Raw genomic sequence first — 15,952 nt, forward strand, 5'->3', positions numbered from 1 at the left:
TTATTTTATTTTATTTTATTTTTGGCTTTGACACGTAATCCGGGATACCTCGGCACGGGGGCTGACATAGGAGAGTGGCCTCTGGCCGGGGGTAGCAGAGGGCTGGTCAGGCCGTCACCCTTCACCACCAGCTTCAGCACGGGCCAGCCCTGCTTTCCCCACCACCTGACGAGGCTCGCCGGCCCTCAGCTCAGCCCGGCCGCCCTTGCCCGGGGCCGGGCCGCCGGCGGGGCTCAGAGCCCGGGACCTCTTCCCGCCCAGGCTCAGATGCCGGTAGCAGCGGAGCCGAGCGCCGGGCCGGCGTAGTGCTGCGCCTCGCCCGGGCGGAAGCGCGCCGTTCTCCTTCCGGGTCAGCACCGGGGGGAGGCGGGAAGGCGGGAGGCCGGGAGGCCGGGCTGCGCTGGGCCCGGGGCCGCCATGGAGAGGTGAGAGCTGCGGGGAGGGTGGCAGCCGGTACCGGTGGGGTGTCCCGGCTGAGCGCGGGCCCCTCCGCGGGTGTGACGCGACGCGTCCCCCTGCGGCGGCCGCGGAGGAGCGGGGAGCGGTGTGCTCGCCGGGCGGGCTGGGAAACGCAGCAAGGCTGGAACAGGCTCTGAGGGGTGTCAGAGGTTTTCCTGACATCGGGAGCTTTAAACCTGTTTTATTTTCTTCTGGAATACGTTTATGGATTAAACGAGAGTTGTTAGTTAAGCAGGAATCGTTGAGCCGGGCCTTTGCAGGGTGCTGTACAGCCAGGCCTGCTTGGGCAGGCACAGCCGGGGCCCTCGCAGCCCGCCTGTAGCTTCCCCTTTGCGTCTCGGTAATCGTTAAGGATTTTTTTCCCCTTCTGCAAGGCACGCCCAATCTGTGGTGATTTTGTGTATCTGAAGAAGATAACCAAGCAGTGAAATCATGTCATTCTTTCAATTTATTTTTTTTCTGTTCAAAATTTGAGTTTCTTACTGCTGCATCTCTTACTAGCTTTTTATTTTAATATGAAGCTGTTGTGGTGTAGGAGGAACAGAGTGTGGTGTTTCAGACACACTTATTTTCCTGAGATGATGAGCAATACTAGATGTTCTGTACCGGAAACTGGAGATCAGTACTAGAATTAGAGGTGACTTATGCTTTCTTTAAGTTTCCCAGTTTTGGAGTTAGTTGAAGTAAGAAAAAAAAATAAATCTTGTATATTCTGGTTGGATTTAACTATCTATATCGCTGTTCTCTAGAATTGGTTTTGGAGACATGTCATCCCCCCATGATGTGGAGATGGCCAGACCTGGATGGAAGCAGAGCTCTCAGAAAAGAGTTTCTAGTATCCTTTTCCTGTAAAGACTTTTAATCTTCTCTTTAATCATCACTTATGGTGTTCACAAGGTGCATGTGTTTTTACCACTGCTTTGATTTTGAGCATGTTGAGGATGGTTTTCAAATACACAGCAAGTTACTCTTTGTTTTGTACTCATTAAAAGTGAGGAGTGTATGGATGTAATGTGAAACTGTTATCTGATTTGTGAGGTATTCTGCAATCAAAATTTTGCTATTGGACTGTCTCATATTTTCCCCTTCTGTAGTCTGTTTTATTTTCTGTGTGGTATTATCACACATTATGAAGGAGAAAAGTTCAGAAACAAAACTATGATTGTAGTATCTGAAAACTAGTAGGGAGGGATATTAACGACTGACTAAAAGTGTGGCTGGGAAATCTGGACAAGTTTAATTTAGAAAAAAACCCTGCGTTTTCTGCGGCATTGTACATAACCTGGCCTTTACAGAAGACCTTAAGGATAAGCCAAAAGATGCCATTGTTTGCATTTTTGCAGAATAGTTTTTCCTCTGAATGGAATTTTCTTTTTCCCCTCCTTTTCCCCATGTTGTAGTCTCAAACCATGTCCAAGCTGTTGTAGTGATGGCACAGAACAGATTACTTAATAGACTTCAGAGAAAGTAAGGGACTGCAATGTTTGTGTAGTCAGTTCTTTACTATATTTAGATTGATTCTTTCAGTTTTGGGTTAAGTATGGTTGCAGGAATGTTGCATTGCATATCTCCTAAACTGGTGCTATCATGTTAGTGTACCATGGTGTTTTACAGTTTTTCATGGGCTCCTAAACTCAAGTTGATGTTAGCCCAGAGAACTATGTGAGCCACAGGTGACTCCATCCCTGAGTTTTCTTCACTCCATTATACTTTAACTTTATGGTTTTATGCTCTTTTGTGTGTATTGTATTATTAGAGTATTGTGATTATTCAGTGTATATTAGCTTTCTGTCCACACTCATAGCAAGAGGAGTGCAGACATGGACTTAAATTTCCACAGAACTTTTTCCCCCGCTTATTTAAAATAAGAAAAAAAAGTACTGTCTAATTTGACAGCTAATATAATGGTATTTTTCTGGTTATGATAGCAAAGGAATCCAGAATATTTGCTCATCCTTCTTTTTTTTTTTTTTTTTGCAAGCAGAATAAAACTAGTGAGATATTGGCCCTGATTATATTGTCCCTAAGAATCATAATGTTCTTGGACGCTGCTATGACATCGGATACTGAAACTTTTACACAACTACTTCTTAGTAAACCATACCTGGAGCACTGAACCTAGTTGCTGACAGGAAGAAGGAAAGTAGAGCAACAGAGACTTTTTTATTAAAGTCATCAGCACCCTGGAACCAAGAGAGAGAGAATTTTTTTTTTAAATGTATTCAATCTCAGATTTTCATGTTACAGTTTATATAACATAAAGGAGCTCGTCATGGAGCAAAAGTATTCTCTTTGATCTGAGCAGTTATGAGGAGTCCCAGACTTGTCATGTTCATATTTCTGAACTTTACTTTGTAGTGTCCCTTTTAGCCCTCCAGCTTTTAAGCTTCTGGTGAAACATGTTATGACCTAACTCAGGCTTGTGCGTGGGACTTTCTGCTTTAGTCTGAAAGACAAGATGCGTAATCCTTCATCATAATTGAGTTATAGCCAAGTATTTTCCCTTTCCGAGTATTCGCAATTGTTTTGAATAGAGTGGAAAGCGTGTTCAGGAGAGTGTTTCTTAACTTATTTATTGATCAGTTCTTACATCCCTGGATGACACTATTGGAAACACGACGCCCAGAGGCCAGTTCCTTTCCCGAACTCCTAGTTCATTGCTTCGCCAGCCAGGTAAGTCTACTTTCTTTCTTTAGTACTTAGTTAAATTGCTGAATGCCAATGGATTTTCGCCTTTCAGTTTTTAAAGGGTGTTTGAGCTTTATTTTCTTTGTTTGGCACAAGAGTGTGGCCAGTACCATTTCAGTTTCTCTCAAGTACCATGTTGAAACAGATTCTTGCCTTACTAGTCAGCCATCTAGTTTGTTGTGTTTCCTTCTTTTTCGCAGCCTTCTTCTGATTTTGCAGTAGCTTTTAATTCTTCAAGATTGTCTGTCATATAGTGTTTCTTCAGATTTTTTTCCATCCTTGTTTTTGTGGCAATTCAATTCTGTTGCTACCAGGTGTATTTATTGGTTGCATTAGTAAATTATTTCCCTCTCTGCTAGCAGGAGAAGAAATTACATGGCACACCTCACAGAAAGGCTGTAGAACCACACATGGTGGCTAGGATCAGGTTGCCCTGAAACTTCTCAACCCGTGTTCTGCATCAGCTGACCCATATTAGGAGCATGTTGGGGATTGTTCCCAAACTAGCATTGGTGCAAAGATACAACGTTCCGGATAGACTGATTCTTCATGATTTCTCAGAATTCCTGACAAGTTCAATGTGCCCCCTGCTTGTTCTCGTTTAGCATGATATCTAGTGGCTTCTGTTTTGGTGGTCAGCAGCAAAGATAAATGCTGTTAGCATCAGCCTTCTTCTCAAGCGTGAGCTACTTGTGTGTCAGCATTGACAGCTCTTGCAGTGAAACTGGAGGTTGTTCTTAGTGCTGACTTAACACTAAACATACTGTGAAAAAGTCTGTAATCCTCTTAGTGCTTCCCTTACTAGTTGTGGGTGAAATAAAAATGCCCATTCCTTACATTTCCATGTCATCACCAGGGCTTACCTCCCTTTTCTTTGTCATAGTCTCTTTATATAGTCTTTATTTTGTCATAACTCAGGCATTTATATAAGGAATTGCTCATTTTTGTAATTATCTAGCCAGTGTATTTTCCACCAAGCTCCAAGAGGATGGCTGGACCTTCTGCTACTTTACATCCTCCTTTCAGTTACTGCTGTAACTGAAGGTGTGTCACACATTTGGTGCATATAATAGAATCATAGAATGGCTAGGGTTGGAAGGGACCTTCAAAGGTCATCTAGTCCAACCCCGCTGCAAGGAGCAGGGACATCCCTGACTAGGTCAGGTTGCTCAGAGCCTCATCCAGCCTGGCCTTGAACGTTTCCAGAGATGGGGCCTCCACCACCTTTCTGGGCAACCTGTTCCAGTGTTCTATAACTCTCATTGTAAAAAAATTTTTCCTAATTTCTAATCTAAATCTACCCCCCTCTATTTTAAAACCATTACCTCTCATTCTATCGCAGCAGGCCCTACTAAACAGCCTTTCCCCATCTTTCTTGTAGGCCCCCTTGAGGTACTGGAAGACCGCTATCAGGTCTCCCCGGAGCCTCCTCTTCTCCAGGCTGAACAGCGCCAACTCTCTCAGCCTGTCCTCATAGGAGAGGTGCTCCAGCCCTTTTATCATCTTCGTGGCCCTCCTCTGGACCTTCTCCAACTGGTCCATGTCCTTCTTGTGCTGGGGGCTCCAGAACTGGACACAGTACTCCAGGTGGGGTCTCACCAGGGCAGAGTAGAGGGGGAGAATCACCTCCTTCGACCTGCTGGCCACGCTTCTCTTGATGCAGCCCAGGATGCGGTTGGCCTTCTGGGCCGCAAGGGCGCATTGCCTGCTCATGTTAAGCTTCTTGTCCACCAGCACTCCCAAGTCCTTCTCCTCAGGGCTGCTCTCAATCCATTCCCCGCCCAGCCTGTGTTTGTGCCTGGGATTGCCATGACCCAGGTGCAGGACCTTGCACTTGGCCTGGTTGAACTTCATGAGGTTGTCACGGGCCCACCTCTCCAGCCTGTCAAGGTCCAACTTGCGGTCAGCCTGGCTTCAGACTTCTGTCTGGAATGCTGCTGCACTTGAGGAAGAACTGAAATGACAACGAATAGGCTTTGTCTCTGTGTTTGTACATGTCCTACTTGGTAAACTAGGGCTTGAGTATGCCCCGGGCTTGTTTAATAAGGTGTTTGTATAACCCCAGCGTAACTAGATGAATAGGTTAAGTGCCATTATTGATAATGAACCTCCTTATTTCTAAGTGTTGTTCGACCTAAGTCTTGTTTTTCTGTTATAATTGGTGTTTGCCTTCTGGTAGAAGGGAAATGAAGATGGACAGGGGCAAGTTACTTCTCCATCAGTTTGGTTTGTCTGTTTCTTGTGTGATCAAGCGGGATTTCATAAATACTTCAGTCTCCATTGTAAGATTTCCTTTAGAGCTCCTTGGTAGAGCGTAGTGGCCTTACACTTTTTCTTTTCAGAAAAGGCGCGCTCTTTTTCAGGTACTGCACTGAATCGAAGCTCCATGAAGCCATCAGATATGTCTGCCCTCCTGGGAACAGGAGGAAAATCTCCTCTGATTCTGCCAACTCCTGGACTTTTTGGCAATATGTCAATGGTAAGATGGTTAGAGCACCTTTTCCTCTTTTGTTCCTGTGAAACTTGTAAGAAACTAGAAGTTTACAATGTTTGTGTTATTTCCATCAAGGACAAACTGTGGGTTGTACAGGCTTGCTAGTAGTACTATTGCTGCTTACTGCTATTATTATTTATAACTGTAGTGTTCTTTGAGATGATGCAGTGAGGAGTAATAGAGGGGTTTAAGGATTTGCTAAATATGCCATGTGTGTTAAGCTAGTCCCTGTAATACCAGCTTGTGACTACAAAAATCCTGACTTTGCTTGATTACAAATTATTCTGAGGCAATTGTTCTATGTCAGCAAGTTAAACCTTCAGATTTTTCTTATTTTTGCACTCTCCAGTATTAGGCTTCACTTGGATGTTAAAGTTTGGACTTCAAAGAACAAGCTCTTCTGATGACTTTTCAGATGACATTAATTATCTTCTACTGTAATGTCTTTGGAAAAACACTGATTAGAAAATATATCAGTAGGGACATCTGAAGTATTTTATCTTCATTTATTTTTGAATTAACTCAAATCAAGTTAAGGTGTCTTTCTGTATGTGGATTTTAATTCCTTCTCCCTTCTGGTTGTTTCTAGTTTGTTTGTTACAGCTCATTTGTTTCTTTAAATTATTAGGTTCTGGGGCCTAGTTGATCAGCGTGTATGCAGCTCTGAGCAGTGGCACTTCTCTGATTCAGAGCCTCTTGTCATTCTGTAACGAGTGTTTTATGAGTGGAGTACATTTTAGGCTAGCATTTAGTGCCCTGAATTGAATCCAGTTTAGATTAGCAGGAGGAAACTTGGGACTAGACAAAGGCTTTCACAGGAGGGTGGTGGGAAAAGGACTTAAAATTATGTCTTGTAGAAGTTTGCTTGCTGGTAGATAAGGACACTGATCAGGCCTTTCTGTATTTCCCGCAGAGAATTTTACTGGAACTGAGTTTCTTCTTACTTTTACTCTGCAGTCGGAGTGCTGTAGCATTCTGTTCTGGGTGGCTGGAGGGCAATAATGGCAGAGAGAAATCAGGCAAGAGGAGAACTGTGGGTAGAAATTGGGGCTTAAAAGGAAGATTAACAGGCATATGTCCACAGGTTTTGGATATGCTTAAGAGGCTGCTACAGCAATGTTATCTGGTTCCCTGTTGGTGCTTGTTTGTTTGGGACCATTTTAAGAGTCTGGAAGAAGAATCAGCCAATGACACATCTCTAGGTCTTTGTTTAGCATTAATTGCTGCTGAGAAAGCAATTGCTGTCATGGAAACAGCTATAGGAAGCTGTCCTGTCAGTGCAGTGTATGTAGAGTCTGTCTTCTGCTTTAGCCATTTTGCTGTTCTGATGTCAGATGTTTTATTAAATACCTCCTCTGAAATACTCCCCAAAAAGTATAGGTATGTCTTTATTCCCTTGTTCAATATTCTGATACTTGCTGTTATTTTAAACATCTACTGCTTCATTCAATCAAATTATTTTTGACCAATTCACCAGGAAAGTTGAAAGACTGGTAAATGGTTGCGATTCAAATTTTAATTTTTTTGCTTAACTTTTCACAGCTGCTTTACAACCTAGTCAGTGTTATTCTGTCTGTTTTTACTTTGAATGACAAAGTAATGTGTTTTATTTGTTTTAAGATGAAAAGCGATACCTGGTGTTTTAAAGTAGCCAGTCTTGTTAGGTTAGCTTCTATTTTAATTATTTCCGGGGGGGTGTGAATTTCCTTTTCCCAGATAAAAATGTATCTTTTCAGAGTTGTTTGTTAAAAGCATATTTTGACCTTATCTAAAGGTAGTTTTTTCACTATTAATTTTTAGAATTGTTCGTTATGTTCTTGTTATGCTTTTAGTTGGATGAAAGTAGCTGGACAATGGCACTCTCACCTCAGCAGACAGGAATGTTTGTAAATCTAGACACGTCCAATATGACAGAAGATGTCTCTATGAGCGCTGTACTGTTGCGTGAGGATGATCCTGGGGAAGCTGGTGAGACAATCTGAAGTTTGCATAATAATTTACTACATTTTTTATTTGTGAGGTATAAATATATACGTTCCTTTTTTTTCTGTATTATTTTGTTCAGATATTTATTTGTCAAAAACAGTCTAGTTCAGGAAGTTATCTCTTCCAGTTATTGGAGTTTTGAGAGTTTTGACTCTTCTGTGAAACCTAACGGCACAAATGGTATCCCCTGGTGATGCAAGATGCAAACCGGATTTGTTTTGTGGAGATATGCAAATGAGTTTGTTGTTAAAACTTTCTCAGATTACAGGTTTACAGCAACAGTTTTATAAATATTTGGCTTACCTCATAGCTTCTGTGTCTTACTATCTTAGCTGATAAGTTCTTCAACTTTATGGGATATAAATAGTTTGTATCATCATCCTCATTTCGATTTACAAAAGACAAGATGCTTTGTCATCAGAAGGATTTTTTTTTTTTTGTAGCATGTTGAGGTTTTTTTACCAAGTTATCTCTGACTAATATGGCTGTTTCTTCTTAAATCTGTTCTAGCTACCATGAGCATGTACTCAGATTTTCTGCATTCCTTCCTGAAGCATACATCAACTACCATTTTTGATCTTGTGGATGAGTATGAAAGTATTTGTAACAGTCAGGTAAGTAGTTTGCTTGGTTTTTTATTTACTTGAGTTTACAGTCCTTCCCTAAGTAAGTATTGCTATTTTTCTTTAAGCTGAGAAGTCACAGTGCTCAACATAGATAACTTAAATCTTCCAGCTGTTTGCAGTCGTATGAGTCACTGAACATTAGCATTGAATAGCATCTCTTTTTCCTCATCTGCTACTTTGGCACAGGAACACCCATTGTGTAGCTTGCTGAATAGTAAAAATGTCATCTGGCTGCCATTCCACTGCAAGTAAGAAGTAACAATAAACATGAGCAGATGTATGGTATTTTTTTGTTAATGATAATAAGCTGGATTAAAATGCACTTATTTCTCTTGAGTATAAATAAATCAAATCATTGTATTATGATGCTTTAAGGGTTTTCTGCTACATTATTAACAAGCTGGCAGTAGAGGTGTCAGCGTCAGCTCTAAGGTGTCTCTGCGTTTAGACACAGTTTTTTATTTGACTGTTGACTGACAGTTTGGAATCAGCAGGGATTGGCAGTTTGAAAGGAAGAAATCAAGATGCTTCTGTCAATAAGTGTTGATCACAAAGGAGAGAGAGGTGGGCAGACAGTTTTTTTTAAGAGACTTCATACCTAAGTCTATGTTAATAAAACACATTTTTGGTAGAAGGTTGCTAGCCTATTTTGTGCAAATTTGTTCTTGCGACTGAATTGGAGGACACTGAGATCTTTAATGAGGCATGTACCGCAACTGTGTTCCCTAGTGGGAAGCAGACAAGAGAAGGAAGATAAATGTGAACTTGATTATTTTGTGAGATGGTGGAACTTCCAAGCTGAAATGGAAAAGAAAGTCTCTTCCATTCCTCCTATTTGAGGATATGGTTACTATCTACAAGATCATGGAATATAGAGCGGTTGTTTTAAGCCATGTGGAATTGGGGGGAGTTGACTGTGTGTTACCAAGGACCTATGAAAGCAGAGTGAAGGGTGTTGCTCCAAGGATTGGCTTGGATGTTGCTAATGGGGCTTGGGATGGGGATAGAGGGACAGCCCTGAGCTCTCCTGCTGCCTCTCAGCTGTACCCTGAGATCAGCCAGTGGCTCCTAGCAGACATGAACACTTTTCATATTTTCTGGAAGATGACAGAAGGGACCAGAAGATCATGCTCCTCTCTTGCATTGTGATGGTACACCTCCTTCTTTTCTCCAAATCTGTTGTTCACCTCCCACTTGAAAACTGATTAATATACTGATGCCTGACAAATTGGGTACTCCTAAAATGTGAGATTTTGGGGCTGTTCTCAGAAGTAGTAGCAGCTCTGCAACTAGCTACTGATGGAGAAGACTTTGTCTAAGTTTTCTTCATAAGAAATAAAGTAAAAGATAAAAGAATTTCTTTTTGGTAGTACTGTAAATTACGTGGTAACCAACAGTCTGGGTTTCCTAATTTAACAGAGCTAGAAAGGAAAGGGTATCTTTCAGGCACCGATAAATGCATGAATGCTGTCATAAATACCAGTAGGGCTGACTTTGTTTGATATTGATGTATATGGAAAAAAAGGATTTTGGTGGTTTGTTTTTTGTTTGGTTGTTGTTTTGTTGGGTTTTTTTTGTTTTGTTTTCAGTGGTTGCCTTCTCTCCTTCTGAGTCTTTTGGTGCTTTTTAATTTATCACCATAAGCTGTTTTTAGTCTACATTTGTACAGTGCATTGCAAAACAAAGCTACTCTCTTAGTTTATGGCTTCGAAGCTGAGTTTATGGCTTCTAGGCTGTCTTAATGTTATTTTTATTAATAATTAAGGGATTTTATGGTGTGGAGTATCATCTGCCTGTTGGTAAATCAAACTTGGTTGTTGAAGCATTCAAGACAATGAAGAGATTGCTATAACAGCTTAGAAAAAAAAGTACAATGATGGGCAATATTAACTATGTATAAATTTGTTTACCTCAGGTGAATATACTAGGGAAAATAGTTTATCGGGCAACTCCTGGACAGCAGAAGTTTTCAAAAACTGCCAGTGTCTTGTGGCTTCTCAAGCAGGAGATGGTAACTTGGAGACTGTTGTCCTCACTCTATAGGTAATTTCTTTGAAGAACGCTATATGTTTTTGCACTGAGCTGACTTTCCTGGATTTTTTTTTTTTATAAGATTATAAATATGGAGTGAAGCAATAAAGTACCCATTAATAACCTGTTTATAGAACTAGGTGCTGATATACATGTCTATTTATTATCTATTTACAGAAATGAAAGTTGTAAACAGGAGTATTCTTACTGCCTCTGTAACTTCTAGTATTTTTTTAAGAACACTTTTGTAAAGGTATTCTTAAGTGCTTTCACTTATGTGCATTCTGATTAATTTTCTCAGCTTTATTTTAAACACTAACATTTTGCACTTTTATTTCTAGAGACAGAATACAGTCTGCACTGGAAGATGAAGCTGCATTTGATATCACAGTAAGCTTGGACTTTTGGGGGGTTTTTTGAGTGATATAATAAGCTAAATACAAGCTAAATGCTTATATTTTATTTTTACAGTCTCAATATTGCAATCACTCAAAATTCAAAGGTAAAAGAATGTAAACAAGAAAAGAGACTGATTTTATTTTCATCAAGACAAATATTAAATTATTTCATATATTGTGAAAAGTGAATGTAAATATTCAGTTCTAAAAAGAAAATGGTAGTGTAAAAATACTATGAACTATACTTTATATTTTGTCTCCTTAAGTATTCCACATACACTTGTATCCTCTAGAAATAACTATTTTTTTTTTTGCCTTTTAAAATTTGCATCAGTAGCTGTACTGTTCCCAAAGGTCAGAGATAATTTTGCTTTGCATAAAAGAAGAACATTTGGTCTCCAGCTGTGTAGCTTTTGCAATCCTGATTCCAATTTATCTCAAGAGAAATCAAAATTTTTTAGCATTCTTGTTTTGGCTGTAGTCTTCTTGTCTGTGTCAATACAATGCTTCCAGCCTTTGCTGCCAGAATGTGCTTAGGAAGACAAAACAATAAGTAAAGTGACTCTGCCTTTGTAAAATTTATGATCGCAGTTGCTTTTTTCTCAGTCATAAAATAGCTTCCTCTAGGATTCCCACTGCTAAGTTGTCACTATTAAATTAAACACAGTTGTGCCAAAAAACAATCTTCTCCTACCTGTGTTTTTTAGGAGAAGGCATCTTCTGTTCTCTTTTTGTTGCAAGTCTAATGAAAGCTAAATTAATGCAGGAGAGCAGATAAAAGGATCAAGGTTCTGGGGTTGAGTTTTTTGGTTTGGGTTGTTTTGTTTGTTTTTCACTTGTTCGTGTTAAGTGTGCATATAGTATTTGAAAATGTGATCTTAATGTATACAGTAATAAATGGAATTTGGGATAATACGAGTGCAGTCACTGGAATCAATGGATCTACTGTGTAGAATCTTTCTGCAGTCATACATTTGTGAATTGTATTCTGAATCTCACTTTTACAGTTTTTAGTGTAACTGGATATAAAAGATCTGATTTTAAATCATCTGTTTTTGAAAAAGGGATAGGGGAGTGGCAGCGTACTGAACTTGTAGAAAGTTTATGAGTTAGTATGTGTTCAGTTTGGTATTTGTGGTTTTGTGGCAAGTTTTCTTTTCCAGGAAGTAATAATCAACTTTTTCTTAAATAGGTTTTAACTGCTAGTGAAAAGACGACTGTAGATAACTTGTTTCAGAAGGATTCACTTGTTCGACAAAGCCAGGTATGATGGAAAGTTTTTGAGATGAGAATGGAAATAGATCAGTAGACACTTAAATATTTATAACGCTAATGCTTTATGCACTTTATTAAGCTGTTTCTAATAATTACGCTTTTGTATTAACTGAAGTGTGTTATTCTTTGTATGCATAAAAATAATGCTCTTTAGTTTCTCAAGATCAGAAATGTTGTTCAAGCTAGTGTGGAGAGGATGGAGGGCTGAGAGCTGTTACCATTTGGAGCATCTGTTATTGTTGATAGTGGTTAAAAAACTATTAAGTAGCACTGTAGTAACTGCAGCATGTAGTGAGAAACAGAGATCAAGTGCCTAAACAACCTTCATATTGGATACTTAAAATGAAAGTGGAGTAGTCTTCAGGATGTGTATGCCTTTGGTTACCATGCAGATAATGAGTAGATCCAGAGATAAGAGGAAGACAATTAAAATATTATTTTTTAGAAGTTTGTTTTAAAAATGCGATTTAATTTTATTCCAGCTGGTGGTAGATTGGCTAGAGAGCATTGCCAAGGATGAAATTGGGGACTTCTCCGATAATATTGAGTTTTACGCAAAATCTGTGTATTGGTGAGTTCAGACTTTCTTTGATTGTATACGTACTCCCATCAAGTGTAAGATTCGCAGGCACAGAATCGCTCTTAAAAAGAAGTGGATTTTTAAAAGTTGCTCAGTTCATTCACTTTTTTTCTTTAAATACTTAGATGTAAAATTTGAGATTTTCTGCCCATCTACGGGAGTATATCTTCTCAATAGTCAGTTACTGCTTTTGGGAGGCAAGGATGGAAGGAAAACCATCAAAGCAACTTAATTTAATCGTAATGTGGATGCACATTTGCTTTTTTCCCAAGAAGGCACAATAAGAGATGGTCACCTGCTGATCAGCCTGTTATTTACACTGGATAAAACAATTTATTTTATTATATGATTCTCAGATGATCACTTCTTTGTCTGGTTTTAATTTTTGCCTGTTCAAGTTCTAGTCATTACTTTGTGTCATTGACCCTTCACTAGAAGCTGTTATTGTGGTCTGTATTATCAATGGTGGGGTTTATGGCGGAAAAGACCAAAGACCACCTTTCATGCTAGATGCCTAGAATGAACCTGCTTTTAATGGCCAGTGAATACAGGCTTTTGGAATTGTGTGTTCACCCTAAGCTGAATTTCTGTCCTAGGCTGACTTTATAGTGGATGCTAATGGGAAATTTTGCTTATGCAGAAATCAGTTCATAGTTAAATACTTGAATGATTGAAATGATGGATGCTTTTGAAGAAATCAAAGATATGTGAATTGATTCTAATATTGTACTTCTTGTGAAATGTTGCATTTTCACAACAGTAACACAGCCCACTGATAAACCAAACAAACGAAGTGTGTCTCTTCTGTAGCGATATTCCATGTAGCAAAATGTATCTTTCAATATTTGTGTCTTATTAAACTATGCTTGCTAAAAAAAAAAAAAAAACCAAAGCATTTTTCTGAAAAACATTTCACTGCTTTCAGGGAGAACACATTACACATCCTGAAGCAGCGACAATTAAGTACATACATTGGAAGCTCTCGAGCTCTGGTAACAGAGTTGGTAAGTATTATATAAAAATAAGGTTTGGTTTCAAAATGGGTTAGAGAGAACATATATGCTATTTTCACATCTTTCCACCAATTTTTAGGTAGTTGTACTATCCGAAAGTAGTTGTACTGTATAAAAATTAGTACAGAAATCATTAAAACCCCTGGAGTTCCTTTTGGGATATGTGGCTGTTCTGTTTTCTTTCAGTAGTCACTTCCATACCCCCACCCTCCACCACAAGTATCTGTGGTCTATTTGGTGAAGTAAATGGCTTTATTTGTTCTTTTTATGTCTGAAACAAACTCATATTCCTAACGAGAACAGCTTATAAAATTATTTGGAAGCCCTTGCAGATAGGGGCGTGCCGTCTTTAAACAGTGACGGGTACAATGAAACCAAGTCCTGATGGGTTTCCTTGAGAGCCAATAGTAAAAGCCAGTAGGAGGGAAGTCAAGAAAAGAAAGGACTATCCAGTAGAAGGAGGTAATGGACTCTATCACCAACAGCGAAGCAGTCATAGAAGATTAATTCAGTTAGAGAGTGATCTGAGGTATTGCTTGGCTTGAGAAACCTTGTCTGGATTAAATAGAAGCAAATACAGCTGTTGTGAAAAGCCTTCTCCGTTAGAAAGTGGAGGAGGAGAAACAGTTTGGTGGGTAGAGAGGCAGAAAGGGAAAGGATTTTTGAAGGTGGTGGAGTAAATAAAGAAATTGCAATGGTTCCTTCTGATAGGAACAAGGATAGAAGAGGAATAGAAGAAATGAGAGAGGAAAGACAGGGAAGTGCCATACCTGATGTTACACGGGTTGTACAGATCGTTGTGCCACTGTGAAAAAGAGACTCCAAATTATAAAACAGGGCAGGAAATAATTGGAAGAGGCATATAGGCATTGTGTGGATGGATGGTGACTTTCCTTTTCCTTGCAGGATCCAGATGCTCCAATAAGACAGAAACTGCCACTTGATGACTTGGACCGGGAAGATGATGCAAGGTTATTGAAGTATCTCTTCACTCTCATCAGAGCAGGAATGACAGATGAGGTAAGCTGCAGAAAGTTGTAGTATCTTCTTGGTTAACTAGCTTAATTTATTTTAAATCTTACTATTAAAGCTAGTGAAAAGCTGTATCTGTTAAAATTTGGCTTGTAGTTATTTAATTTTCAATTTATTACCAATACTGACAGTGATGGACTGCTAAATTAGTATTTTAATGAAATCTTGCATTTAGTTCAGTAATTTTGCATGTAGAATAAATGTTATGCAAAAAAAAAAGTTTTATCTTTAGGTTTTTTGATTGTTTGACATTGTTGTTTTGTTTTTTTTTTTTTACTGGAATGGCTTGATACTAAATACTGCCAGACAAACATACAGAATGTTTCAAAGAACTTCCTAACTGCATCTCTAATAATCGGTGGGTTATTATACAGGCTTCCTTCTAGATACATCAGAGTGGAACAGACTTGCAATTTTAACCAGAGAGAGGAGTTTGATGTTTTCTTAGAAATAGCATTAAATTAAGCAAACTTTACTTGCTCTGCTCCTCTGACGTTTGTTTGGATCTGAGTGGAGTGGAGGGAGAGAGTCCGGCCTATTTTTGTCACCTTGTTATACAAAAAGTTGCAATGGCACACTTGGTAGTGTGTCCCAGGACTGAGTACTGGGAACCAGTGCACAAGCTCCACAGGCTAATAGCACCATCAGAAGAAAGGCAGTTATTTACAGGGATGGCTCTTATTAGTGAAAATAACTTTTCTTTCTTGCTTTCTACCTTTCGTTTTCTTACCTTGATTGTTTGGCAGGGTCTTCAGCAGTGAAAACTGATAGACTTTATCTGAGTATTCTAGAAAACACATTATTATCCTCCTCTAACTCTTTCACTGTAAGTCTGCTTGTTCCCCCACCTTAGAGAATGTGTGATGTGAATACTTTGCATTAATCCTTAGCTGAGTAACATCCAGGCAATTTTGGTCCTAAAGTTTTTCTGAATAAAGATTCCCAGTTGTCAGGTGGCTTTCATGATTTAATCACGTAAATACTTTATTGTGGTGTTGTCTAAAGGCCTCAGCTGGAAACTGGTTCCCTTATACTGGACTCTATGTATGTATGATGACATTTGAGTAAGGGGCGGGGGGGCGACTTGAGATTCCTGTGCCCAAGACCTTAGACTTAGGAATGTGGTTACCTGTTAGTACTCTGTTCCGATATGGTACACAGCTATTAATTTTCTGATAGTATGGGCACATGAGCATGCTGCTGCAGGGCAATGTGAATATAAATTTGCAGCATCAGTTGTTCTGCAGTCACTGCTATGATGTCTCAACTGTCCGCTAAGCATGAAGTTGATTATTCACTACTGAAAGAGTAAGTTAAAATACTTTGAATTTACTCTGAACTAAGAATGAACTGCTGTTCAATTACCATAC

At 39.4% G+C, this 15,952-nt stretch overlaps 1 protein-coding gene across 1 annotated transcript in view; it reads left to right on the plus strand.

Annotated features, from left to right (window-relative positions):
* The first annotated feature begins 389 nt into the window (after positions 1 to 389).
* Positions 390 to 15,952, plus strand: part of NUP107 (nucleoporin 107) — a 29,723-nt gene continuing 14,160 nt past the window's right edge. The window contains exons 1-12 of the mRNA XM_086748990.1: positions 390 to 425; positions 1,209 to 1,294; positions 3,043 to 3,132; positions 5,511 to 5,626; positions 7,474 to 7,609; positions 8,138 to 8,241; positions 10,169 to 10,296; positions 10,626 to 10,674; positions 11,875 to 11,946; positions 12,440 to 12,528; positions 13,463 to 13,541; positions 14,457 to 14,570. Of these exons, the coding sequence (XP_086605116.1) occupies positions 418 to 425; positions 1,209 to 1,294; positions 3,043 to 3,132; positions 5,511 to 5,626; positions 7,474 to 7,609; positions 8,138 to 8,241; positions 10,169 to 10,296; positions 10,626 to 10,674; positions 11,875 to 11,946; positions 12,440 to 12,528; positions 13,463 to 13,541; positions 14,457 to 14,570 (1,071 nt within the window). The 5' untranslated portion in view covers positions 390 to 417. The remainder of the gene's footprint in view (positions 426 to 1,208; positions 1,295 to 3,042; positions 3,133 to 5,510; positions 5,627 to 7,473; positions 7,610 to 8,137; positions 8,242 to 10,168; positions 10,297 to 10,625; positions 10,675 to 11,874; positions 11,947 to 12,439; positions 12,529 to 13,462; positions 13,542 to 14,456; positions 14,571 to 15,952) is intronic.

This window comes from Chlamydotis macqueenii, chromosome 1 (assembly GCF_036417535.1).
Source record: "Chlamydotis macqueenii isolate bChlMac1 chromosome 1, bChlMac1.mat, whole genome shotgun sequence".
Lineage (NCBI taxonomy): Eukaryota > Metazoa > Chordata > Aves > Otidiformes > Otididae > Chlamydotis > Chlamydotis macqueenii.